At 31.4% G+C, this 26,723-nt stretch overlaps 2 protein-coding genes across 2 annotated transcripts; both read left to right on the top strand.

Annotated features, from left to right (window-relative positions):
- Positions 1-402: 402 nt before the first annotated feature.
- On the top strand, positions 403-8,096 carry LOC107453579 (15-hydroxyprostaglandin dehydrogenase [NAD(+)]). Its single transcript, XM_021145164.4, has 7 exons — positions 403-607; positions 2,017-2,137; positions 2,237-2,343; positions 4,456-4,552; positions 5,792-5,868; positions 6,683-6,828; positions 7,947-8,096. Exons 1-7 carry the CDS (start codon positions 515-517, stop codon positions 8,041-8,043), a joined length of 738 nt encoding a protein of 245 aa, XP_021000823.4. The 5' UTR covers positions 403-514; the 3' UTR covers positions 8,044-8,096.
- Positions 8,097-10,714: 2,618 nt separating this feature from the next.
- On the top strand, positions 10,715-24,636 carry LOC147816397 (15-hydroxyprostaglandin dehydrogenase [NAD(+)]-like). The gene is made up of 7 exons (XM_087162148.1): positions 10,715-10,958; positions 13,523-13,643; positions 14,690-14,796; positions 16,978-17,074; positions 19,523-19,599; positions 20,953-21,098; positions 24,314-24,636. The coding sequence occupies exons 1-7, from the start codon at positions 10,866-10,868 to the stop codon at positions 24,408-24,410; spliced, it is 738 nt and encodes a 245-aa protein (XP_087018274.1). The 5' UTR covers positions 10,715-10,865; the 3' UTR covers positions 24,411-24,636.
- Positions 24,637-26,723: the final 2,087 nt, after the last annotated feature.

The following is a 26,723-nucleotide window of genomic DNA, read 5'->3' as shown; positions in this document are numbered from 1 at the left end:
TTACATCAGCACTGTGGTCGGTGCGAGCGGAATTCTTAACGACCAGACATCGCTTTGATCCGAAGCCGGTTTACCACATTATAATGAGAACGCTCGATCCCCCCAGCCACCACGGCTCAAATACGAGTTATCAACATTTTCTTCTATTTCCTCCAATTTAAATTTAGTTTCACTTTTCTATAAATTATTTTACATCTTAAATGTTTTATTCTTCAATGCACATCAAACAATTTGAATCCGCGTACATGACGCCGCTGATTACAAACATTTTGCTTTGTCGTACTAAGTTATTCTGATGCTATCTCTCGGACTGAAAACTTTAAATTTTCATTCTTTAAAGAAAAAAAAAGATACTTTGAAAAGATAAGATAAAGACTGTAGGAAATGAGGAGTTTCTTTGTCTAATCTTCAATGTGCTTATTTATATTCTTGTTGAGATTTTCTCTCAGGAACCAAGAGCGAGTAGATTACGAGAGCACTAGCAATTACATGCAATATATAAGTACAAAAAAAAATGGCATTCAAAGGCAAAGTAGCGATTGTGACTGGTGGTGCTCGTGGAATAGGGAGAGCATATTCTACAGCACTTTTAAATGAAGGAGGCAAAGTAATATTACATAATTTCTAATATTATTATTATTATTTAATTATAATATAGTTTTCTATTTACATAGATGTCTTTATTTGCACTTTATTTTATCCTTTTTAATAACCTTTATGCGTAACGTTTTAAGTTTCCATAATATTTCGTTGCAAGCATTCATCAAGAAATTAAAAAAAGAAACTATCAATTAAATTTGTTCCTAGTAAACATTTTGTGGAATAAAGATTATTAACAATGCATGCCGTGTAATTATTGCGTCTATGCGACATCTTTCGCAATATAACTTTTACCCATTGACAAAACGGGTGTTGTTTTGGGTTTGATTAGCGTGCGCAAATTATTTGGACGTCATCACACTTTTCAACTGTGTTCAAGAGTAATAGTAAGCAGTGCCCATGTGTCGTCATTGCAGGCGTTGTTAAGGCGACTGCTGCCGTTTGATATTTTTTTTAGAATTCCTTTTTTCTTTTTATTTTCACCAGCAGTCATTCTTAAGGTATTAATGTAATAATAATTTAAATTATTTTTATATTTTTTTATTATGAACTTATAATTACTGTCTTGACGATGATTTTAATATAAATATGAATACTGAAGAAGGAAAAGTATTCTGTGAATAGTAAACAGTGCGCATGCGTCGTCATTGCAGGCGTTGCTAAGGCGACTGCTGCCGTTTGATATTTTTTTAGAATTCTTTTTTTTTTTGTATCCAATTCTTGCCGATCCAATTCAGCAACTTTTCTAATGTGCGCAAACAAGCTGAATGTTTTTATCAAAACATTGTTCCAATTTTTTTATTAATTTAATACGGACAGTAACTTTGTTAATGTGTGCAAGCTGAATGTTTCGATTAAAACACTGTTCTACATTGTTTATTCGTTTTACACAGACAGTAACTTTGTTAATGTGTGCAAGTTGAATGTTTCGATTAGAACATTCTTACACATTATTTATTATTTTTACACAGACAGTAACATTGTTAATGTCATTCTGAATAAGTCTACATGTCTACAATGCATAGAGTCTACATGTCTACAATGCATAGAGTCTATATGTCTACAATGTCTACATGATCAGTCTACAATGCTATTAACACATTGTTCCCAATCATTTATTAGTTTTATGCGGACAGTAAATTTGTTAATGAGTGCAAACAAAATGTCTTTATTGGAACATTGTTTCTTATCATTTATAGGCGGATTTTCAGACACAATCGCTTTCTAATTGTAAGCAAGCAATGGTTTTAATTTAAAAATTTTGTTATTTTAATTGAACCGTAGCAGTTTTACGTGGACAAAGATTTAGATAATGTTTGGAAATAAAGAGTTTTAATGATATTGTTTTCTTCAAGTTAAGAGCATCCACTAAAATGTTTAAGAGGTCTCATGCTATGCAAATTATTCTGTATATAGGTTTGCGTCTGTGACATTAATGAAGACATTGCAGAAGAATTTCTTAGTGGTTTGCCTGAAGACGTAAAAGGAAATGCTATTTTTCAAAAGTGCGATGTGACTGTATACAATGATTTGAAAGGTAACTACTTACATAAATATATACTTTTCCACTTTTAAGGAATGATAAGCATTTCAATGTTTAAATCTTGCTGTATTTATCTTTTTTTTTAAAAAACAGATGCTTTTGACATAGCTGTTAGAAATTTTGGACGACTTGATCTGGTAGTCAACAATGCCGCAATACTTGATGAAAGCAAAATGGTGAAAACTATTGAAGTCAATTTTGTAAGTAGTCATGAAATGTCATCATTGTTTCATGATTTAAGTTTTATTTTATGAAGAAATTAACTTAATAGTTGCATAACGCTTTTAAATAGCATATCATTTAGTTGTCATTCCTCCTTAAGTAATACGAAATATTTCGCACGAAGGAGCTATTTCTCATTTTTATTTTTTCTTTGCCCATATAGAACAGTGAAAATTCTAGCCCTGCACAATATTTTAAGTGGTTGTGAATAAAAAATGGGAATTGTGTAAATTAACAAACGTTCGTTACATTTCTGCGAATTAATAAACATCACAGCATGCTTATCAGGTCATTTATATACATCGTTTTAAGTCTAATTTTAAAGCAAAGAGAGAGATTATTTTAAAAATATTTAAGTGCATAACGTTATACTCTGTTGCAAGTAAAGAAAGAACCTTTATCTTTATGGAGAAGGAGCCTGTTTGCATCTAAGTGCACGCCAAATGGATGCCAAACTCCCATATATCAACATCGCCAACTCTTGCAGCGGACGTAGCATAGTCTTTTTTTGCCTGCTTTTTCAAATCATGTGAAATGAGGAAGTAAAAATTTATTGTATAAAACTATTGTTTTATTAATAAGAATTAATAAAAATGATATCAAAAAATATGCGTGGTTCTGTTTGCATTTAAAGAAACTAATGAAAGAATAATAAATATTGCTTCTTGCAGACTATTTTCTTCGACAGCGAAGCTAAATTAAGAAATTCTTTAATCTCACAATTGATTTATTAAGGGAATGTCAGGTTAAGACGCGCCATTCTTAGTGGTCCAATCAAATCCAATAATCTTGCAACATCATATAATTTTTTTTTAAATTTTTTTTCATTTATTTTTCTTTCCTCAAAAGCAAATGTTCTCCTTATTTATCGAAATCTGTCACCAAGTCCAGGATTCCAGTAAGACTGAGAAACTACAACTCCTTTTTTTTAATAATTCTATGATTCATATCATAAATGATATCACGAACTAAATGCAGTCGAGAAAGATTACTTAAATCTTATACCGCAATGGTGTTTTCTTAAATTACAACGGAGAATAAAAATGTAATTGTTTTTATAAAGTTATGTTATATACTATACAGTAGGCATAAGGAGCTACAAGCAAAATAAAATATTATCTTACTAATTTAATAAGCAACTAAGTGTATTATTTTTTGGGCATTTTTTTATAGCCGTCGTTGAACAGCAAATCCAATTTTGGGCTCAAGACTACTAAATCTTCACGTCCGTAGCCTTGTAATTTTGAACCCATTCCAGAATACAAGGAAGCTCCTGGATCAAGTATTGGACAAATTAGCCTTCATAGAAGACTCTTTGATGGAACTAATCCGCATTTGCTTTACACGGAGAAGAAGACCACGAGAAACTCCCACAGTTAGCCTGACGACAAAAGGATTCTACTCCATGATCCGTCTACCTCTGAGGATATATAACTTTTTTTGGACATTTATTTTATTTTATAACTGTCATTGAACAGCCGATCGAATTTCATGGGTTTAAGGCTAGTAATGTTCAACTTGGTAGCCTTGTGATTTCAAACCCAATCCAGAAGACAAGGAAACTCCTAGATCTAGTATTGGGAGAAATTTGCCTTTGTGGAGGACTTTTTGATCTAGCTAACCCGCACTTGCGCTACATGGAGAGCTAGACCACTAGAACCTCTCACGGTTAGCATGACGGCAAGGGGACTCTAACCAATGATCTGTCTACCACTGAGGATATTTCACGTCAGCATTGTGATCGGTGTAAGCTGGATGCGGAATTCGTATCGATTGGGATTCGAACCCGGTTCGCCTCATTGGAATGCGAGCGCTCTATCCTCTGAGCTATCGTGGCTCTTTTTTGAACATTTGTAAAAAAGGGAAAAATATTTGGAGTTACTTTACTTTCCATACTATTGATACATTACAGTTTTCCTTATAAAATATGATTTAATGCACAAATAATGTGAACCTTCTGTTAATAGTTAAGGTAACAGTAGCTATGAAAAATTAAATCTAAGTAATAATTTAATGTGGAAATAAATTTTAAAAATTAATTTTTGCAAAATAACACTGACTTCCTATAATCATGCTTTTTTAAATTCTAGATAGCAGTCGCCAAAAGTATCCACCTTGCTTACCAATACATGGGTTTGGATAAAGGAGGAAAAGGCGGTTCCATAGTTAATACATCATCCATTGCAGGTATGGCACTATTTAGAAATTTCTTAACTAAGTACATTCATAAAACAACGAAAATGTTCAAAAGATAATGCTTAAAAATTAAAATTGTTTTGAAGCAGCACAAGTGAAGCTGACTTCCCCCCTACTTACCCCTCTTCTTAACTAAGTACATTCATAAAACAACGAAAATGTTCAAGAGATAATGCTTAAACAATTAAAATTGTTTTGAAGCAGCGCAAGTGTAGCTGACTACCCCCCTACTTACCCCACTCCTTAACTAAGTATATTCATGAAACAACGAAAATTTTGAAAACATAATTCTTAAACAATTAAAATTCTTTTGAAGCAGCGCAAGTGTAGCTGACTTTACTCTACTTACCCTACTTCTTAACTAAGCACATTCATAAAACAACGAAAATGTTGAAAAGATAATGTTTAAACAATTAAAATTGTTTTTAAGTAGCACAAGTGTAGCTGACTTAACCCTACTTACCATGCATGAGCATTATAAAATCTGCTTAGCTTTAAAAACTCCCTTATCCGACATCGGTACAATCAGCAAAATTCTGAACCACCATATTGGCTAGAAAGTAATAACCATTTTTCTAGTAATCGGATTTACATTCTTCATGATATATGTTTTGAAATGCCAACTTAGTAATGGTAATTAATTAGCTCTAACTATTAAGTAACGAAATCTGAAACAGACTTTCGTGCCGCTATAAAATTAATTCAGCACATCTTTAATTTTGAAAATGTGGCACTTATGTTTTAGCTTTGAAAAATATTTGAAAATATGATTATTACCGTCATCTTATTTTCCCATTATTGATCGTGTCTCCGAAACTAATTATATTAATTATTAACATATTACTTTCTAATCTCAATGTTTAAACTTTTTCCTGAAGCTATTTTCAAAAAAAAAAATTATGATTATTTATTATTTGATTCACTAAGAATCAGCTTCATTTATCAATAGCCAATATCTTCCTAAATTTTGTTTAAAACAACAACTTTTAAAGGTATTATTTTTAAAAAATATTAATTAACTTCTTTCGTTAGTGCTAAAAACCGAATTTTTAATAACCGTTGTCAAAAAGTTGGTCAACGGTAATGAAAAGTTGTGTTTTTTTAAAATTATTCCTATAAAAAAACATTTAAATGTCTTTCTGCCATTGTAATTTAAATATTTTAAATTTAGCCCGAATCATCATAGCTTATTAAATGTGGGCCAATTCTGATACTTTCATTGCCATTTAGGTCACACGGCTAATCCACTTTGTCCAATTTATACTGCAACAAAACATGCTGTCATTGGATTGACTAAGAGCTATGGGGTAAGTATAGTCAGTCCTTGGTGTTGTTAAAAATTTAATTCCTAATAATTTTTTTTTTTTGTTTAGTTCCAAAATGATGAACCATTTATAAACCTGATAATTTAAGAGAAAAATTGAAAACTATGAAACACAACTTGTTTTTTAAGATAAAAAAATAAATAAAAATATTGAAATAATATGCATTTGCATTTCTAATAAGGAAATAAAAGTAAGAATAGACAAAAAGTACAAAAAAAGCGAAGATGGAAATAACAGATCAGGGAGAATGATACTTCACCGTTCAAACCAATCTATAAGTATAAGGTATAAGGCAAAGTATAAGGTTTCCGTTTTTTTTCTCATTATTTTTTAACAAGAATTTAAAACCAATAGGTTATATTAATAAAGAGCATGTTTAACTATTACATACAAATATGGCTCACTATAACTGTCAATCAGTACTTGAATACTTAAAGCTTTACATTTTTCTCTATCGGCAAAATTTAGCACTAATGTGTAAAGCACGCTTCAAAATGATTTAGACGACATATTTTTAAAGAAATCATTCGGAGGTCATTCGATGGTTTGAAAACATTCGCGCAGCATATTTGTCCCCATTTTCTATTATGAGTCACGGTTTAAACGTTTGTAGTAGCAAGACAGAAAACTCATTTGATTTATACTTGTATTACCTCTTTAATTGCTATTTTTAAAGATTGGAGTATCACTGATATTTAGCTAAATTTATTCAATTACACTGACTTATTAATAATGAAATTCAAGTATCTATTTCACAACTTTCTACTATAGAATAGCATTTGACTTCTATTTGCAGTCCGATTACCATTTGAAAAAAAGTGGAATTAAGATGTACGCCATTTGCCCAGGCCAAGTCAACACACCGTTGTGTCAAGATTTCATTTATCGATGCATTGACGCAGAAGAAGGAAAGAAATATGTGGGAAAACTCCCGTGGACTCCGTAAGTAAATCAAAAATTTTCGAATACAAAAAGAAAGCTAACATAAGACGCAATGCAGATAATATTAATATAATTTAACCCTTTAAATCTTTATTAGATCTTTAGGCCACGGTAACTCAATGATTAGAGCATCGGTGCGGAGGAGCCGGGGTTTGATCCTCGAAGCCGCCAAAATCCATCGAGTACACGCGATATACATGCTCGTAAAATTTGTGGAATAGAGTTCTGTAGTCGGTTACTGGTACTATGGGTACAGGGATCAGGAGAAAATTTCCTTCCCCTTCAGATCTATGTCTAAATTGTGGAAGTCGCCTCACGAATGAATGGTGCTTCCATCTATCGGGATTGTTCTGAGCTAAAACTCACTTTCACTCTTGCGATGCTCTCTTGTCAAGCAAAAAGCATTCCTCCCTGACTTAATTCCCAAGACCAATGACTGGCGTGCTTTGTTTGTTCATGTGTCTTCAGAGATAAGCACAACCTGCACTTTACCAATATTTTCAGGGATTCCTTCAATAACGCGAGTTAAAATTTTGAATTTATATCTTCACTGGGAGTTTTTTTTAATTAATTAAGAAAACACTATATGATATTTTAATTTCCAAACCATGTTGTGAAATGCCACGAAACGGGTAGCTCATGGGACCGATCACGTTAGTCACCAATGACAGATATTATTAGATAATTATAATATTGACTGATCCAAAATCAATTCCAAAATTGGCTGACTTCTCTGTCTAACGGATCTGTTCTTTGGTCTGAACATTGCTAGCGAATATAATTCATCTTAGCGAAATAAAACTGTAATTAAATTTATTATAATTCATCGTGTTAAGTTTTTAAGGGAGATATATTTTTTTGTTTTTAATCGATATTCCAATGAGAGTATATTCATTTTTGGCTCTTATGCCAATTAGTCTCGACTAACCAACCATTCATTAAGGAATGCTCAGATGATGGTATATGCAGTCATTTACCAAATTTTTTTATTTTTTCCCCAAGATTTCATTTTTTTTACATTAAAGCTGATTCCTTAAGACATTCATTCTGTTATTAAAATTCAAATTTTTTAGAGGGGGATGAACAAATTTCTGAATAATCGTTTTATATATTTTCAGGGTAGAAGATTTAGGCAAAGGATTGATTAAACTGTTAGAGGATGGCAAAAATGGATCTGTAGTACAAATAGATGAAAATGGATTCAATTACGTCTAAAGACTACAGATATTTTGTATTCTTTTTACAATAAAAATAATGTACACGAAAAATGTTTTAATATTCAGTCTATTAATAATATATATGTTAAATATAAATGTTTCAATAATATAAAAATAATAGTTTTATCAAAGAGTTACAGCAAAATCTTAGAATAAAAGCCCTCTTCCTACACCCATCAAATCGAACAACGAAACGATTATACTCAAACTCGAGCACTGCGAGCTCTGATTAAACAAGACCCCATGTTTAAAGAAAGAAATTATAAAAAATGGCCAGTTTAATGTTAAAATAGTCCAGTAATTATAGCAGAAAGAAAAATGATGTTTCTTCAAAAATAATTAATGACCAGATTTTTCACAGCTTTATCAATAATGTCTTTTGAAAACATTCTTATACGCTTCATTCTTTTTCTAGGTGATATGGGGGAGAATTGAATATAATTTAAACAAGCAAGTGAGGTATTGTTTCGATGTATATTCCTTGGCGAATTGGATGAGACCAATCACGAGACGATCGGACCAATAGTTTAGAAGCTATAAGGGTTTCATGTACAATTTTGAACTTGTACTTACTTATGCATCTGATATTGCTATCTAAGCATGCAAATAATTTATTATGGATGTATTTTTTGACGCAGAATCGAGTGAGAATATTCAAGAGTCAATAAAATGAGCAGCTCAAACATTATTTAGTAAAGACTTTATATGTATAAAATATGCAATTTTTTAAATGTCTTACGTTTTTAAATTGCTATCCAGGGAATATCTAAACAACTAGTTATATTTTCTGATGCAATTTTCAATGCGTAATTGAAGGAGATTAATACTGAGACAATCGGAATATTAGTTAAGAAGTTATCAAGGTTTTATAAGTATGAAAAGCACAGTTTTGTTCTAATCTATCTATGTGAAAATGGATGTCTGCCTGTGTGTGTCCTTTATAGACTCCTAAACTACTCGACTAAAAGTGATGAAATGTGGCAAATAGATAGTTCGAAGCATGTGAAGAAAAAAAGTCACTGTAAACATTTAGAACATTCTACGACGAACTATTGGAGAGGAATGAGGGAAAAACGAAGTGGAATTTTCTGATTCGCTAAGTGTTAGCAATTGTTTTAAGTTTAACTATAGGCGATTCACTTTTTCAAATATCTTACAGCTCTAATTTATAATTTACATGCAATAAAAAGTTTATTGCATATGCTTTAATATTCAATTATTTTTTTATTCGCTATTTCAGATAAATTCAATGAATAACATTGAGCCGTGATGGCTCAGGTGATAGAGCTTTCGCCTTCCAATGAGGTGAACCGGGATCGAACCCCAGCGATGGCTGGTCAATACGAATTCCGCATCCGGCTTGCACTGACCACAAAGGCGGGGTGGTTCCATCAAAATGTCCCCCCCCCCAAAGGCAAATTTCTCCAAATACTTGACTTAAGTCGTAAACCTATAAGAATTGGGTTGGATGCTCAACGACGGTTATAAAAATAAAATAAAAAGAACAACATGAACGTGGTACCATTCGTGAACTACGTCACCAAATTAATATTTCAAAAGTAAATTGATATCACGTCTTTATTTTGTTTATGGTAATTCTTTAAAAGTGTGTTTCTATAAAAATAAATAATTTAAAATAAACGGTAATTAAAATTCAAAAAAATAAGCATGTATTTAATGGTAAAATTTTTGGAAAAGTGGTACTGATTCGCTTAGAAGAAAATTGCTTTACTATTATAGATGTCAATGATTCTTAATTACTATAGGTAATATATGAATATTAAAATAAACTATGAATTAAAAGGCCAAAATTTATGGAGTAAAGGTACTTATTCATTTAGAAGAACTGTAAAGAATTGAGTACTTGTATTTCAAGAAGAAGATCACAAATACCCACACATGTGCCCAATAACGTCAGCGCCAGTTGATCTCTTATAAGCAAAATGGCGTGTTAAAGTTAAGCTTAGTTTCTCCACATGAGTTAGAATGTCAATTAACGGGACGTTAATTGAATACAGTGCCGTATCACACATCGAATTTGTTGAAATATAATTCTTTATTGTCTACATTTTTTACACAACTATCCACTCCTTAAATATCAAATGCAAAATATCCACTCCTTAAATATCGGACAGCAGACTGTGGTTGTCGGTTGTGTTCATCTGCAGGTATCCTTCCGCACAGGAACTATTCTGTTTGGCTTTCCTACCTTCGACTTTTGACCTAAACCTCGATCCTTCTACCCTGGAATTGCATGATTTCCGAGCTGTCACAATTAACAGCCTCTACAACGATTTTTCAAAAGACTTAATTAAATCAACAACCCTGATGCTGTGTGCACACTTATCAAAAAATGGCTACTATTTTTTATGTCTTTGGTTTGCCAGTGGCTACTAATCTCAAATTGCTACTCTAGAACTCTATCTGTGGCGGATCCCATATTTCTTTCGCGAATTTGGAGAGTGATGAATTCTTATCTTTTTTAGGTTTCATTTTTATTAGCTTAATTTTTGGGGTCTTTTAAACAATTTGTGATAAAAATTAGATTAATTTTATTAATCCCATTCAGTTTCAGTGTTTACATTACTAAATGAAGACACATGGAACAGCTGATAAGAAAAATGACAATTTTTTTTTCATTATAAAAATTTTAAGATAAAACTGTTGTTGATATAAATGTCATCCATCAAGATAACGATAACCGTCGCAAGGCCTTAGAAGCCCAGTTCCACTACAACGAACGAACAAACGAGCCACTTTTAGAAGTTTAACTAAGCTGCAAGCAAAAGATCTTTCTGAAAGCACATTATACATTTCATTATGTCCATGAAAGGAAAAGTAGCTCTTGTGACGGGTGGAGCTCGAGGAATTGGAAGGGCTTATACTACTGCACTGCTCAACAATGGAGTAAAAGTAAATATTATTTTATACTTTAAATAAGAATGTTTTTATTTACTGGAAAATATTGTTTTAGTCCTATTTGTTTATTTCAATCACATGGGTATTATATATATTCAAATCACAGAATCATGAGAATGTTCGGTCCCCGATCGTTTCTCGTACAGACTCCCATAATTGCTTCAAAGTGATTTTTATGCCTTAACGACAAGTAAATTGCTACATCAAAATTTAAAAAAAAAACATTATTCATTTATTAAAAGAGCCCCAAATTTTTTTGCTTAACAAAAATTGAGTTCCACAGATTTTGTTTCCGAATGTGATGGTTTAAAACTTAAAATCTAATTTATTTTTGTTACAATTTGCTATTTCATTAACTGAATTCTTTAAAATAAGAATTTAATTTTTAGTCAATACAAAAAAAAAATGATTCCACTGAAAATAATTATTCTGCAATGAGGCGAAACGTCAGTTCCTGATATTGCCTTAAAATTTTACATAATTTCTATTAGTTTAATCAAATTTATTAGTTTAATTTACGTATTGAATTGAAACAGTTTTTCGTAAAAATTATTGAAAATGTAAATATAACATCACCTTATAAATCTCTCGAAAGATTCTAATTAACAACTAGGAGGATAAAACTACATTTATTTGCGAATGTAATGGTAAACAAAAATATAATAACTGTACTTATTAGTCTGTATAATATTTGAGAAGCAATAGTAAATAAAACAGAGCTGTGGTAGCTCAGGTGATAGATCGTTCGCCTCCCAATGAGGTGAACCGGGTTCGAATAGCAGCGATGGCTGGTCGATTCAAATTCAGCCCCCGGATCGCACCGACCACAGTGCTGATGTAAAATATCCACCGTGGTAGATGGATCATGGTTTAGAGTCCAATTGCCCTCAAGCTAACCGTGGGAGGTTTTCGTGGTTTTCCTCTTCATGTGACGCAAATGTTGGTTAGTTCCATCAAAAAGTCCTCTATGGTGGCAAAATTTCTCCCAATACTTGATCCGGAAATTCTCTTGTCTTCTGGGTCAGGTCCAAAATTACAAGATTATGGAGTTGCTCATTAGTTATCGTAAACCCAAAATTGGCTCGGCTGTTCAACGACGGTTAAAAAATATTAAATTAAAATAAATAAAACGAATCATATTGTAATTGAACTTCTTATTCATTTCATTTCTAAGCATAGATTTTTAACAAGCCATATTGAAACTGTTATAAGAGTTACAACAAATAGGCTAATATATATATATATATATATATATATATATATATATATATATATATATATATATATATATATATATATATATAGTAGGTATTAGATAAATTTGCTACTTTTTAATAAATGCACATCTTCAGATTTCTTTGTGGGAACATTGCAATTTTCGTTAACATATTTATTCTGATGTCGCTGTTGGTTTGGAATTTCAACTGGAGTGGTGGATTTGTTGTAGTCTCGGGATGGGTTGAAGGAGGAGTGGACGATTTTAAATAGGGTTGGAGTAGTTGCATACACAGGTAAGATAGCTGGTCATTGTGAACTTTTCATGCTCCAAAGGAAAGACAAATTGATCACGAAATTTCTTCTCTTATTTCTTTTTACCTTGGCCAAAATAAATGTAAATTAATTCATGAACTGGCAGATATATAAAACTGGCAGGACATAACTACGTGGGTTCAGGTCCTCCCTGTATGCTTCAGGAAGAAGATATTAAAGTTTATAAAAGCATCTTAGATTTGTTAAAAAGAAAAGGCAGTAAAATTCAAAATAAGTTAAATTTAAAAGGCTTTTGGCAAAATTAATAAAGATATAGATGAATACTAGATCTACAATCTGTGAGCACACAAAGGGAGAGACACAGAAAGAGAGAGAGAGATACCAAAGCGAGAGATAATTAAAATTTATTTTTGATAAAGTTTTAAAGAAGTCTGCATTATCTAAAATAAGTCATAAACAAAATACCCCATAATGTTTCAAAAATTAACAGATTCATTAAGAACATAAAAACTTTTACATTTTGAATGTCTGTAAGTGCTAACTGATTTTTGTTCTATCTGACATTAAAAATCAATAGTTGCACATACCTTGGATTGCCCCAAGATACAATTCTGACACTGGTTCAAGATACAACAAGCATGCATTTTTCTGATTTTGTTAGGTTGGCAAAAATAATTTATTTTTCTTTGAAAAAAAGTATTATTTTACCTTATAGAGTAAGACATTTTGGTTCAAATCCATGTAATATTTTTCCTCAAATGTTAGCGTTTTATGAATTTATACTCTAATCAATTAGAAAAAAAAAATAACTCAGCAAATAGAAATCCAAAGAAGTTCTTTAGCAAAAGTTTAGAAAGCCTAAAATGGTCCACAGCACTGCAGATACTACCTGTTGTAAACTACTCATCCTGAATACTTAATTAGCTAAATAGGGACAGAAATACTACACTGGTCCGAAGTACATATGGTCTAAGGTACAATATTCTCCTCTTCACTTTAAAACTAGTTGTATGACACAAATTTACCCTATTATTTCTTATTCTACAGCTTCTTTTAAATATTTGTAGGTATGCATTTGTGACGTTAATGAAATTACGGCATCAGAATTTATTGGAAGTCTCCCAGATAATCTAAAAAAGAATGCATTTTTCCAAAAATGTGATGTGACAGACGTCAAGAATTTCAAAGGTATGACTACTACGAATCCACCACTACGAATTCCCCCCCCCTCTTTTACTTGAATATCTAACACCAGATGTGACGCCATTAGAATAAAAGCTATTGAAATAGAATAGTGACACAATGTTGTCTGTTAGCATTATATTGGTTGATGAGTATTCACACAAGTTTCCATCTATTCTTAGTTTCATGGCTAAAATTTTTTTTTCCTGTTCAGAAATTTACGAATACAGTAAAAATACTCGAAAACAACACGTTTGTCAACATCATTGCTCCATAAACTTATTTCAATAATGCTGTCTTGTAACTGAAAGACAAAGACTTTATTCTAAAGTTAATGAAGACTTTTAAAATGCTAAAAACTTTTTGTAGAAACCACAAGTTAGCAAAACCAAAATATTAAAAATTTATGTAGTAGGGATCGTAAATTTCAAGCAAAGGATCGTAATAATCAAGCATTAGAATAAGCTTTTTTTCATAATTTTTCATATAAAAACAAAAAGTAAAATTTCGTTCGGATCAATCTGAATGGTGTGAATTAGTCCCGTACACTAATTCACCCTATGAAAGCAGGAATCAATAATTTAAAAAAAAAAAGTGATAATTATTATTTAACTGCTACCATACAAGTTATCTTATAATACTTAATTTTAACGTTAAGATCTCCCCTCTTGATTTTATTGTTCGAAACCAATGAAACAATAAAACAATTCTTTATTTTTTTTGTTACATTTTTCACTTATATTAATATAATTAATTCGTACATTATTCTTAATATTAGAGTTCAGGCTCTGTGAGGACAATAATAAATTCACTGCAGCTTCTTTAAAAGCTAAGAAAAATCTTTGTAATTGACTATTTTATTTTTATTTTTTAGTCACTCTTACACAAATTATCTGCGTTTTTGATTTTCTAAGCGAAAATGATTGCGTTTGATACGAAAAAGAACATAGAGGAAGAAAATATCTTATTTCATGCTTAATTTATCATACTATTTTTTTAATTTTAAATAATAAGTGTGCAACTTTATAATCTTTTTCTTCGTTTCAAAACAGATGCCTTTGATAAAACTATTGAAGTGTTTGGAAAAATTGACATTGTTGTTAATAATGCTGGAATACAGGATGAGCATAACTGGAAGAAAACCATTGAAGTTAACTTGGTAAGTTGTTGCAGATTAGATTTCGGTAACAAACAGTGAGCGAAAAAATAAAAAAACTAACTCTCTGATTAACTTGCGATCTAGTGATCGGATCTTCACGTTCTAGGACTCATTTTTAAATGTTCAAGGGGGTGACCCCAAATATACTAATTAATTAGTGTAGACTATGCGTCAAACTACGAAATCAGACCCAAAAGCATACTTTCTGTGAATACTTTCTGTTTTTCGATGGAATCGGACTTCTGAAATTTAGTACTAATAGTTTGATCAGAAAAGCAGTCTAAAGCTGAAATCCTTTAAAGTTAATTTTACTTTTTGCATGTTTCACCATATCTCTAGAACCTTTTAAGCGAATTGAAAAACTTTTGACCACAATTGTAAAATTCGTTTATCCAAAGATAATTCCACGTAAAAAATAAATTTTAGTACATATTGATTATTTTTTACTTTCTCTTTTTCGAATACTTTCTCTTTTCGAATACTTTCTCTTTTTCGATGGAATCGGACTTCAGGAATTTAGTACTAATAGTTTGATCAGGAAAGCAGTGCAAAGTTGGAACCCTTAAAAGTAATAAAAAAATAAATTTTCTATGTAAAAAAATTCCATGTAAAAAAATTCTAATTTTTCATGCAAAGTATGAAATTTGAGCGAAATCGGTCGAATAGTTCCTGAGAAATCAAATGTTTAATAAGTCACATATTTAAAACTCGGTTTTTCAGGAACTATACAACCAATTTTGCTTAAAAGTTGTACTTTGCCATGCAAATTTACATTCTTTAAAAAGATGATATATATATATATATATATATATATATATATATATATATATATATGTTACCGTTAAAGTATATAATGCAGTTATTTTATAGAATAACTAGGTATTCTATAAATTAACTAATGAGAGACAGTTGAAGTGTAAAATAAACAATTTATCTAAAATGAAATAACTAGGTATTCTATAAATAAATTAATGATAGACAATTAAAATGAAAAAGAAGCAATTTATCTAATTTATGCAGCGTATAAATGGTATTTATGGAAACGTATCATAAAATCATTCGTTACAACAAGGATTACTAAAATGATACTTGGAATTATAAAGAACATTATTTCTAAAAGAAAAACATTTTTTGCTGACACACTGGGTTTTACACGAACATTTTTTAAATCCCTGACCAGTACCTAAACTTAGAGCTGTAGCAATCGACCGGAGCGATATTTCTACATCCGGTAGTTCTTCGATTTTAATTAATTTTTGCTCTCAGACACTGCACTGGGATCGGGGATATAATTGTTTTATGCGGTTGTTTCTTGAGCCCAATTGGAAAAATCCTTCTTCGTTTATTTTTATGATGATAGATAAAATAGATAAATGCAGTAGGGGTGGAAAGTAAATGTATTTGTCATGCGAGATATATGATATAGATTATTTTACACTTTAACGGGCTGCAGATCGTTATTCTATGAAATAACTAGTTAACCCATGAAATACAAGAGAGTTTTACACTTTAACTGACACGATCAGTTATTTCATGGAATAACTAGGTATTCTATAAAATAACGGATTTCATACTTTAACGGTAACATATATATATATATATATATATATATATATATATATATATATATATATATATATATATATATATATATATATATATATATATATATATATATATATATATATATATATATATATATATATACAGTGGAACCTGTCTAAATTGACCACCCTAGGGACCAAGTCAAATGGTCACTATATAGAGGTGGTCACTTTATGAAGAGTCTTTAGAAAGGACTCTTTAAATAAAACTTGCAGAAAATGGTCACTTTACTCAGATTCTCACTTTATCCAGGTGGTCACTTTTACAGGTTGCACTGTATATATATATATATATATATATATATATATATATATATGTATATATATATATATATGTATATATATATCAATTCTTTAAATCAATGATTCAGTTAGAAATATCCAATTTTTCTAAAAATCTACAAATATTCAAAATATATAAATTTTTTGTCTTACTTCACATGCCTTTTCTGTTTTCGTGATAGTACCAATAGAAAATTTAGTATGCAGTTTAAGTGTCATGGAAAGTTACTTGAAAATAATACTACGTAAATATAACACTAGACTATAGTTCAACAATTAGCCTTTGTTATTTTAGATGGCAGTTATTCAAGGTGTCAAACTTGCTTTCCAATATATGGGAGTGGACAATGGTGGAAAAGGTGGCTCTGTAGTTAACACAGCGTCCGTTGCAGGTATCGATAATTAACATCATCTTCCTTAGTAAAAAAAGTAAAGTTATTTTAGCTTGTGTACTCTCTTTTGATTGTATCTTAATAGGCATGTATTTACTATTTTTAAAGCGTATAATAATTATCATCCAAATAATTATAAGAAAATCCAAAAAATGACTTCTTGTTTAAGCTATGCAAATCACAAATATGTTTTAGAAAGAGTATTCAAGCAACTTAATGCATTCAATAACAATCAAGCAACCGTTACTGTATTAATATCAAGAAATTCAATAGCTTGAATCATTATTTTCCTCTGTGAACTTTTCTCAACCTTGGTATCTCAACCTAACTTATTTTCATAAAGTCTCTTTTCCATTCCAACAGGTCTCTGAGATACACTTTAAATCTTCTTCCTTTTTTTCGTACCCTTGAGAATACTGTAGAGTTTAAGTTCAGAACATTTATAGCCAACGAATATAGAACGGAGAAGTTCAGCTCTTGGAATGCGTAACTAACACCGGGAACTGCTCGGTTCGGTATGTTATTCCAGAAAAATAACTTACAGAGTGAGAAACATGCTCAGATTTAACAGAGCATCATATGCACTAAGATCCAGCACATGCTCTTAAGAAGCAGGAGTTAAATCACCTCTGAACAGGTTGTTTGGTAACTTTACATGTATGGTTGGGTACGCTACCACTCGCATCACACCTCAAATTTATTCCTTCCTTCTTTCTTTATCAAAATGTATTAGCAGATTTAATCAACATGAATGATATTGATGTATTCTCAATAGAATATATTTATTAACATTACAGTACCGTTTATCAATAGTATAAAATGCAGAACAAATCAATACAGTAAAACTTGTGTAAGTTGACCACTTGTGGTGCATTGTTTTAGTGGTCAACTTAGACAAGTGGTCAACTTACAGAAGGGGTGGGTTATTGTTTACTTTTTCGTTTCCTATATCATGCTGCTATATATTTAAATTTTTTTTTTACTTGACTTAAAAATTTTATTCAGAAAATATGCAAGTGAATATCTTAAGAAATGTGTTTAAACCTAAATGAACTTCAATTTGATACATATAATTCTAATATTTAACAAATTTTTTTTTAAAAAAATTATGCAAGTTATGCATGTGAAGTGTTTAATAAGTATAATTTCTTAAAATATCAGAACACGAAAACATGTAATTTGAAAACTTTAACAAAATAAAATTATTTGAACACTTTAAAATTTATTTACTACACTTAAAGATCAAAGACCATAAATAAAGGATCAAAGCATATTTCAGAGCATTCACTTATTCAAATGCTCACTATTGCAACTGGAAGAGCAACTTTTCAACTAACACACCTGTTTTCAATGAACGGATGAAAGAAATGGTCAAAAGCTGACCCCTTACAGTTTCCCCTGATGGTCAACTCACAAAAGGGTTTAGATTAGCTTTTTACACTATTTCACCAAACAAGTGAAATTTTAACATACATTGCAAAAATTACAGAAAATTTTCTGAATTTTTTTTTCTGGTCAACTTATGAGAGTTTTAGAATAGAATTTCATAATACTCCTAGACAAAATTGACTTATTTCAGTGGTTAACATACAAGATAGACAGGTGGTCAAGCTACAAAGGTTTTGCTTCTTTATATTATATAGGAAAAATTCCGTTCTTGATAATTGAGGTCAACTTATGCAGGTGCCCTACTTACAAGGGTGGTCAACTTGGCAGGCTTCACTGTAATAAATAAAAAGAGAAAACTTTTCTTCTCTCCAAACCCTGTAGTGGTTGGGAGGAAAGGAAGGTGGAAACCAGTTTTAAGAACTTCTGCTGCGCGCCCCTGAATGTTGTTTCTTCCTTCATACAGAGGGACCACAACGAACCTTAGAGGGTAAGTTTACATTATGCCGACAGAAGCTAACCTTCTTCCCCCACGTATAGTCTTCGTTATAGCAGCACCTGGTTTTTGGGCCATTAAAAGCTGCAGTTCATCCAGACAACCAACTCTTGGAAACCATCCCAATATCAATATATTACCCCCAATTAACCAAGTTTTCCCGGGTCTACACCTAATGGAACAAAGTTTGAACTGTTCTTCATATATTTACTGGAACTACGGTATACTCATTTGAAGTTATTGTTTTTTTTAATGCAAAATAAATAAAAGAAAGCAATTGTATTAACAAAAACTTGGTGGGCTGGTTCTGGCCTACTCTGGGCTGTAGGGCAGAGGAAAAGAATTTTACAAGAATTAATATCTATATGGCAGAAAGCTTTATTGTTTGTTTATTTTAACGTGTTTTTACTTATTTTATGAACTCATTGCATTTCTAAAAAATGCATCGTTTTTTAAAGCAGGAATAAAGTGAAAATTATATTTGAAATTTTTTTAAAATCTAATGTTTTGAGATTTTTCTAATAAGAAATTAAAAACTCCAGCAAAATATATTGGTATTTTTTCAGGTTTAATGGAAATGCCAATTTCTCCTGTGTATTGTGCTACTAAACATGCCGTTGTTGGTTTGACTAAAAGCTACGGAGTAAGAATTTCCTTCTTAATAAATACATAAGTTTGTGCAACATGCCGTGAATATTGGAAATCAAGAAAATGTTGACTTTTACCGGTGAATGTCAACAATCACATAGTCGCTTTGATGAACGCCCAAAATATTTGTTATATCCGATTTGATATTATCTAATTTATTCATTGATATTATTATATTTATTCGATATTTTAATATCAGCTGAAGATAGATTAGGAGAAAAATAGTTCGGAGTACTGGGCAAATGTATACCGGGGCAGTGGCATTGAACCTAAAAATAAATACATAAGTGAAGGGTATACCTGGCAAATGTATACCGCACTTAATTAGACCTAGTATATATTTCGAATATTTACCAAAGCGATTATGTGATTGTCAACAACCACCAATTTCGGCCATTCACAGTAACATAGATATTTGTTCTCAAATTAAAAGTAACCTCTTTACTTCCCCAGCATTTTTCCAAACATGCAAAAACAAGAAAACAAGTTCTTTTCCTCCAAATAACTTGAGACTGAGATATTTTATATTGGTAATCGGCTTAAGATGTTTCTTTTCTCACCATCTTGGATTTTATATAAAATATTTGATTTGTGTTTTCCTGACATTTTTGTTTTCTTAATGAACTCTCAGAGTACGCCGTGATGGCTCAGGGGATAGAGAGTTCGTCGTCCTATGAGGTAAACCAGATTAAAATCCCAGCAATGGCTGGTCGATACGAATCCCGCACCCGGCTCTCACCGACTACAGTGCTGACGTAAAATATCCTCAGTGGTAGACGGATCATGGGTTAGAGTCCCCTTGCAGTTGGACTAACAGTGGGTGACTTTCCTCTCCAAGTAACGCAAATGCTAGTTAGTTCCATCAGGAAAAGTCCTCCGCGTAGGCAAGTATCTCCCAGGAGTTCCCTTGTCTTCTGGATTGGGTTCAAAATTGCAAGGCTAAGGAGATGAACGTTAGTAGCTGTAAATCCAAAATTGAATCGACTGTTCAACGACGGTTTAAATAAAAACAAACTCTCAGAGTACCATAGGTGGAATATAATTCAACAGCTTTCAAAAAAGGTGGAAGATGTAACTTGATTAAGAAAAATAGTTCTTCGTAACTATAAGAACTTCAAAGGATTTTTTTCTCGAATTTTCTTGTTTTTGACAAATCGGAAATTCGTTTGTTTTTAGATTTCTGAAATTTACTTTAAATTTTTGATTTATAAGGTACAGAAATTTTTATATAATTTTAAATATCAAATTTAGATCAGAATCAGTTCAAAAATTCTTGAGAAATGAAATTTTAACTTTAATTTTATTCTAATTTAAAGAAACTAAGTTAGGAATGATTCCATTCTTACAGGCAGAATACCACCTAAAGAAAAGTGGGATAAAAGTGAATGCCATTTGTCCAGGTGCGGTAAATACACATCTTTATAAAGCTTTTGCTCCTAGTAGTCTAGATGAAGAAGAAGGGAAAAAATTTGTCGAAACATTCCCATTAGTTCCGTAAGTACTTTTTTTTAATTTGTAAACAGTTATAAACATTTTATCTAACAATGTAAGAAAAAATTAAATTATTCATAAAAAATAGTTACATCTAACAATGTTTTAACAACTGTATTTAATTTTTTATATTAATGCAATGAGGGATCTTAAGGGATCAAATATTTTCGTCTTATAATAAAATTACTACACTAATGATGCACTTGAAACTATATACACAGAAGAGCCATTACATTATGACCACCCTCCATCTATAATAATGGGCTCCCCCAGGTTTTCATGGTTTCTCGCCCAGGAACAAGGTTTTCATGGGGCACATTAGGACCCATAATCTTTATAGAACAATCCCTGATGACTGTAAGCTACTTGAACATGGTTGCAGACCAGGTTTATCCATTCATGGCAAAAGTTTTTTCTGTGGGTGATGGTGCTTACCAACAGGATAATGCACCATGTCATAAGGGTCGAATCGTCATGGATTGGTTCGAGGAACATTTCAATGACTTTCAAGTCATGTCTTGGCCCCCAAATTCACCTGACCTTAATCCAATAGAGCATTTGTGCTCCTACTTGGAAAATCAAATTCGTGCTGCCACGCTACACCTCGCAATGTGAGGGAACTGCAGGACCAGTTGGTGAGCGCTTGGTATCAGATACCTCAGACAACCTATCAGCACCTTGTGGAATCAATGCCACGGCTGGTGCTAGCAGTTTTGATGGCTAAAGTTGGTCTTACATGTTCTTCTTCTTACTTGAGCTTGTCAGATATGTGGCACCACTGCATATGTAGCATTTTGTACCATGCTCCAAGCCCAATTTTTCCTAGTTCCATTGTCTTGGGTCGCCTACTTTGTTTATATAGTCTGACAGTCCCTTAATGGAGTTAAGGTGAAGCTCTTTAGGATATGGATTGCATAAGGTAGTGAGGCGCTAAGGGCGAGGGCACCTCACTCGTATAGGATGTGATGTGCGGATTCTACCACTTCACGACAGTCCTACATGTTATTAGCAGGGTGGTCATAATGTAATGGCTCTTTGGTGTATTATTATGAAAATACTGATTGGATATTCAAAAACTTCGCTTGCAATTTTGTCTAGCATGTTCTGAAAACTGACTTTGTTAGAATTTTAATTTTAATACAGTTTAATATTGATGTTGAAATTAATATGTAGTTGCAAAAAGATTAAGTTAAATAGCTGCGAAAAATTTTAATTTTAGAAATTAAATAAATCAGTTTCAGAAGACTTAATAGACTTAAATCACTAATAGAGGGCTGGAGAAATTTACTTTTATTAGAGTAAATATCGAAAATATTAAAGAAAAATAATTTATACAAACTCCATGATATTTTATTTGATTTATTTAAAAGTTATATAGTAAATTTAATAAATATAAATAATGGAAACGCGTGAATGCTTGCATCAATTTAAATATATACAACATGAAGAACAGCTGAATAATACAAATAAGGAAAAAGTATTAAAGAGAAGAAAATTAAACAAATATGTATGTTTTGATCTTTAATAAAAATGTCATTAGTTGGAAGGAAAGGGTCTAATGAAGGGCATTATTAAGAGGAGGATGTTCGCAATGCACAGAAAGTGATAATGATGCTTCAAAGAAAGCCCTGTTTAAACTGCTTGACAATTGATAACGTACAACTGCTTTATGCAAGTAGCGTTCTTGACAACCAACCAATAACATTAAAATCAAATGCAGAGAACATGGTAGAGCGGTACACAACATCTGCATAAAAGGCAGTGCACACAATCTCATCATTTATTCGAAAATTCATATTGTTAGGTATTTAATCTAAATAGCATCATAGCTTGTTGAATTTATTTCTGTGAAATTCAGTGTGACGTTGAAATATTTAAGTGAAAAATATTAGCAAGATATCATTTGATTTCTTATGATCCTGAGAAAGCAATGAGGCGACTTAAAGCAGATCAAAATGCTACCCCTGAGGCCGCAGTATTGAGAGTGTCAAAAAGTGTCATCTCTCAATTAAAAAAAACAGCTGAAGGTGGAGATTCTATGCATGCCTGTGGTAGTTGTAGAAACATCAGACCTCAAGAGTATTCCCAGTAGTCAAAAGGAACAGAAATATCACTCCTAGTCAGATAGCTGCAGACCTTGCAACTACTGCTGGTACACATGTTTCTCCCAGAACCCATCTCACGGCGATAATATCAAGTTTGTTTGCATGCATGGAAAGTTGTTCGATGCATCCCGCTCTAAACACGTCATTGTCGATAAAGATTACGTTGGTGTAAGGAACGTATTGGTTGAGGTCACTAGTAAAGATCCAGATTGATGTTCTCCGATGAATCGCGATTCACAATGAAAAGTGATTCTGGCTACCAGTTATAGTGTGAATTGAGAGGGGAATTTGGGAAGGCCTCAAGCTCCATGGCTGAACACCGCTTCACATCGTTGAGCGAGGTAACGTTACACCTCAGCGGTATATATTGCAGAGAGATTATTCTGGATCATCTTTGCCTTTTTAGGGATCATACTTTCTGTTTCTGGACGACAATGCAAAGCCACAGAGGTGCGTTGAGGTATTGGGCACACTAGAAAGTAAAGCTATTGACCATACGCTATGGTCTGTGGACTCGTTGAACCTAAATCCTATAGAGTATGCTTAGGTTGCCCTAGGCGAAAGTGTTTCACAAAGAACACAACGTTTCCAAACTGTTTCCAACGTTCCAAGATATGAAAACCACCTTGAGAAAGGAGTGGAATAATTTCCCATAAGGACTCTTGAGGTACTCATTTCTGTTTCATTCTGGCAAAGGACCAATTTTTCATGCCTGTTAGGAAATCGTCTAATGAGCATCTTTTTTTAATTTTATTTTTATTTTTCGATATCTGAACTATTTTGTATAATTATAAATGAGCATTGTCTCCACTAAATATTTACTTAGTTTCATTTCCTCAAACAACATCTATTTAATTATACCAAAAAAATGTAACTATTCCTTAGCAAATGTTGAGCAGTGTATTAAATTTAGTGTATTAATTTTATACCTCTATATTTTTAAGAGTATGAAGGTGAACTTGGTGAATGATTTATGATTATGGTTAAGCTTCAAGTTTAAAGAAAAAATATAACTTAAGTTTTCATTTATTTATTTGAAATTATACCATAGTAAAATTAATAAAAACACCTAGGAGATACATATATTTTATTTATTTTTTTGTTTATTTTCAGTTCTGAAGATCTGGGAAGGGGCTTGATTCAAATATTAGAAGATGGTAAAAATGGATCTTTACTGGTAGTAGATGAAAAAGGACCACATTATGTATAATATACTTTCATGTGTTCACAAAAAAATAAAGATTTAACGTGGAATCTTTTTTTCTGAATTTCAGAATTCCATTAAAATGCAAATAATTTCAGAAAACTCATTTATTACAAGAGCATGTGAATCAAGGCAACCCATTCGTTAATTTAGGGGGCTCGTCAAACCGTTGTCAACTGAAATAATCAAAACTAAAATGTATAAAGTTAGAAAATAAAATATTTAAAAATGACTTACTGTTTATTTACACGAAGGAATACAGGAAGGAATTTGTTTACAGTTTAAATTGGGGCATTTCTTTCGTAACAATTGCCCCATACCATTGTAAGCCATGTGTTTGAAGGACAGTTTTGCTGGAAATATTGAAAATATTTCTTAGCCTGCATCAAAATAAAGATTAAGATAAATGTAAATTTCAATATAATTAATCAATGCAGTGCATTTAAAATGTTTTGATGTCATTAAAAGGCGTATTTTTTAAATTGCTTTGGAAACGCCAAAAAAAAGCATGTAGAAAAAAGTTAGAGTTAAAGCCTTGGAATTGCTTGTCATCTGCTAGTTTCTGCACCAGTTACATCTGTTTTCTAGCTATAAGCCATAGAAGGTTTAACTAATTATCTGAGACATTGCAAAACAAATGAGAGATTGATTTTAAGATAGTCTTTAAGAATTTTACTGAAGAATTCAACTCTAGCAATAAGAATGGTTTTTAAACGTTTTTAAAATGAATGGAGTATCATTGAACAGTCAGAATTTTTTTTACACGGTCAATAAAATAATTTCCAAAAATATTCTTTGTTAAATCTAAGTTATGCTAAAAAACTAAGTTTCATATAAGCTTTTTAACATTAAAATAACCATTTTGTAAACATTTTTGCTTTACATTCGGGATATGAATTTTAAATGCATATGTAATAATAAGTTTAAAAGTATTCAAAGCTTTCGAAATGTATATTTAATGTAACGTTTTATGCTTTTAACGACACAGTTTTACATAGGCTTTTTAACATTAAACTAACCATTATGCAAAAATATTTGCATTGAATTGTACATCACCTTTGGTTCTTTTGAAAATATGACTCACAGTATAAGTTTTGAAAACTTAAAAAATCTCATTTATTTTTTTATTACCTTTTTATTATCCAGCATATTGTAGAAGTTCAACAAAAATACTAAGCTGTTTCATGGTTGTGTTTCCTACTTTTGTTTCGTATAATTCTTAATGCAAAAAGTTATAAAATTTACACAAAGCTGCATACATTTCATTTAAGATAAAAACAAGTTAAAAAAATATTTGTTTACAAAGTAAAATAGTTCCATAACAAAATGGTAGTTAATGGAGGTTGGTCGTTGTTAGAGGTCACCGTTAATTCTAAAATGGGTTAGAAGGTACATGATTTTTTGCAAACGATTTTAATTTTAGAAAGTGTCTTTTCCTTGGTGCGGAAGTGTCACTTGTCATGAAAACCGGATCGATGAATAAAATTTATCGTCAATAGAAATGATCCTTACTGATATAATTATGTGCAAAAACAAATTTACCTATTATAAATTATAGAACTATTTATTTTTTTCCAAATAGCGTTTTTTTAATTAACTTTCAACTCCAAAGAAAAATCAATAAAAGCATCGTCTTTAGTGCATTTTGACTGCAACATGAGGTTGCAGATCTTTTTCAGGGATTGTCGAAAAGATTTATTTGGAGAAAGTACTTTTTTATGATTGATAAAATATCGCCTGCATTAATTAATTAACATACTTAAGATTTGGCTAACCATTAAGTTTGAGTCCTTGATCATGAAAATCTGATCAATAGGTCAAAATTTATTCAAGGTGCTCACTTTTTTATTTTGCTCATTGTACATAAGACGATAAGTGAAAGTGAAAAAAAAAATTTAAAAAAAAAATAACTAGCAATAAAATGGTTACAAGTGTAATAGTAACTCTATTCTCCATTATAGAACAAACTTTTTTTCAATTTCAAGTTTTGTTGATTTACATTTCTGTAATCAACAAAATACATTTCCTTAACATTGCTTTTCTGTAATCATTCAGTACATTTGTTGATTTACATATTGTTTGGAAGTGGTGGTACAAAACTAAAGTAGGAAACTTTTCCGAAAATTTAATAACTTTTTAATATTTTAAAGTGTATCTTCCTGAGCAATAAGTCTTATATACCGATGTTAGAATTATTAGTTTCCGTTGGAGTGTAAAATAACCTTTTTTTGAAACTTAAAAAAATCATAATTTGAAAATTCAATCCGTTGCTATTACTTAGAAATTGTTTTTAATGGCCGTTGAAGTCAGCACGCATGC

This window comes from Parasteatoda tepidariorum, chromosome 1 (assembly GCF_982258835.1).
Source record: "Parasteatoda tepidariorum strain Cologne lab strain chromosome 1, Ptep-v5.0, whole genome shotgun sequence".
In the NCBI taxonomy this organism is placed as follows: Eukaryota; Metazoa; Arthropoda; class Arachnida; order Araneae; family Theridiidae; genus Parasteatoda; species Parasteatoda tepidariorum.
This window is presented reverse-complemented; position numbering and strand designations above follow the sequence as displayed.

Bases quoted from the DNA above. Each gene is read 5' to 3' on its own strand.
- LOC107453579 (XM_021145164.4), top strand. From the start codon at position 515: ATGGCATTCAAAGGCAAAGTAGCGATTGTGACTGGTGGTGCTCGTGGA. The intron at 608-2,016 runs GTAATATTACAT...TTCTGTATATAG, and splicing joins TTTTAAATGAAGGAGGCAAA to GTTTGCGTCTGTGACATTAA. The intron at 4,553-5,791 runs GTATGGCACTAT...ATTGCCATTTAG, and splicing joins TAATACATCATCCATTGCAG to GTCACACGGCTAATCCACTT.
- LOC147816397 (XM_087162148.1), top strand. From the start codon at position 10,866: ATGTCCATGAAAGGAAAAGTAGCTCTTGTGACGGGTGGAGCTCGAGGA. The intron at 10,959-13,522 runs GTAAATATTATT...AAATATTTGTAG, and splicing joins TGCTCAACAATGGAGTAAAA to GTATGCATTTGTGACGTTAA. The intron at 17,075-19,522 runs GTATCGATAATT...GTATTTTTTCAG, and splicing joins TAACACAGCGTCCGTTGCAG to GTTTAATGGAAATGCCAATT.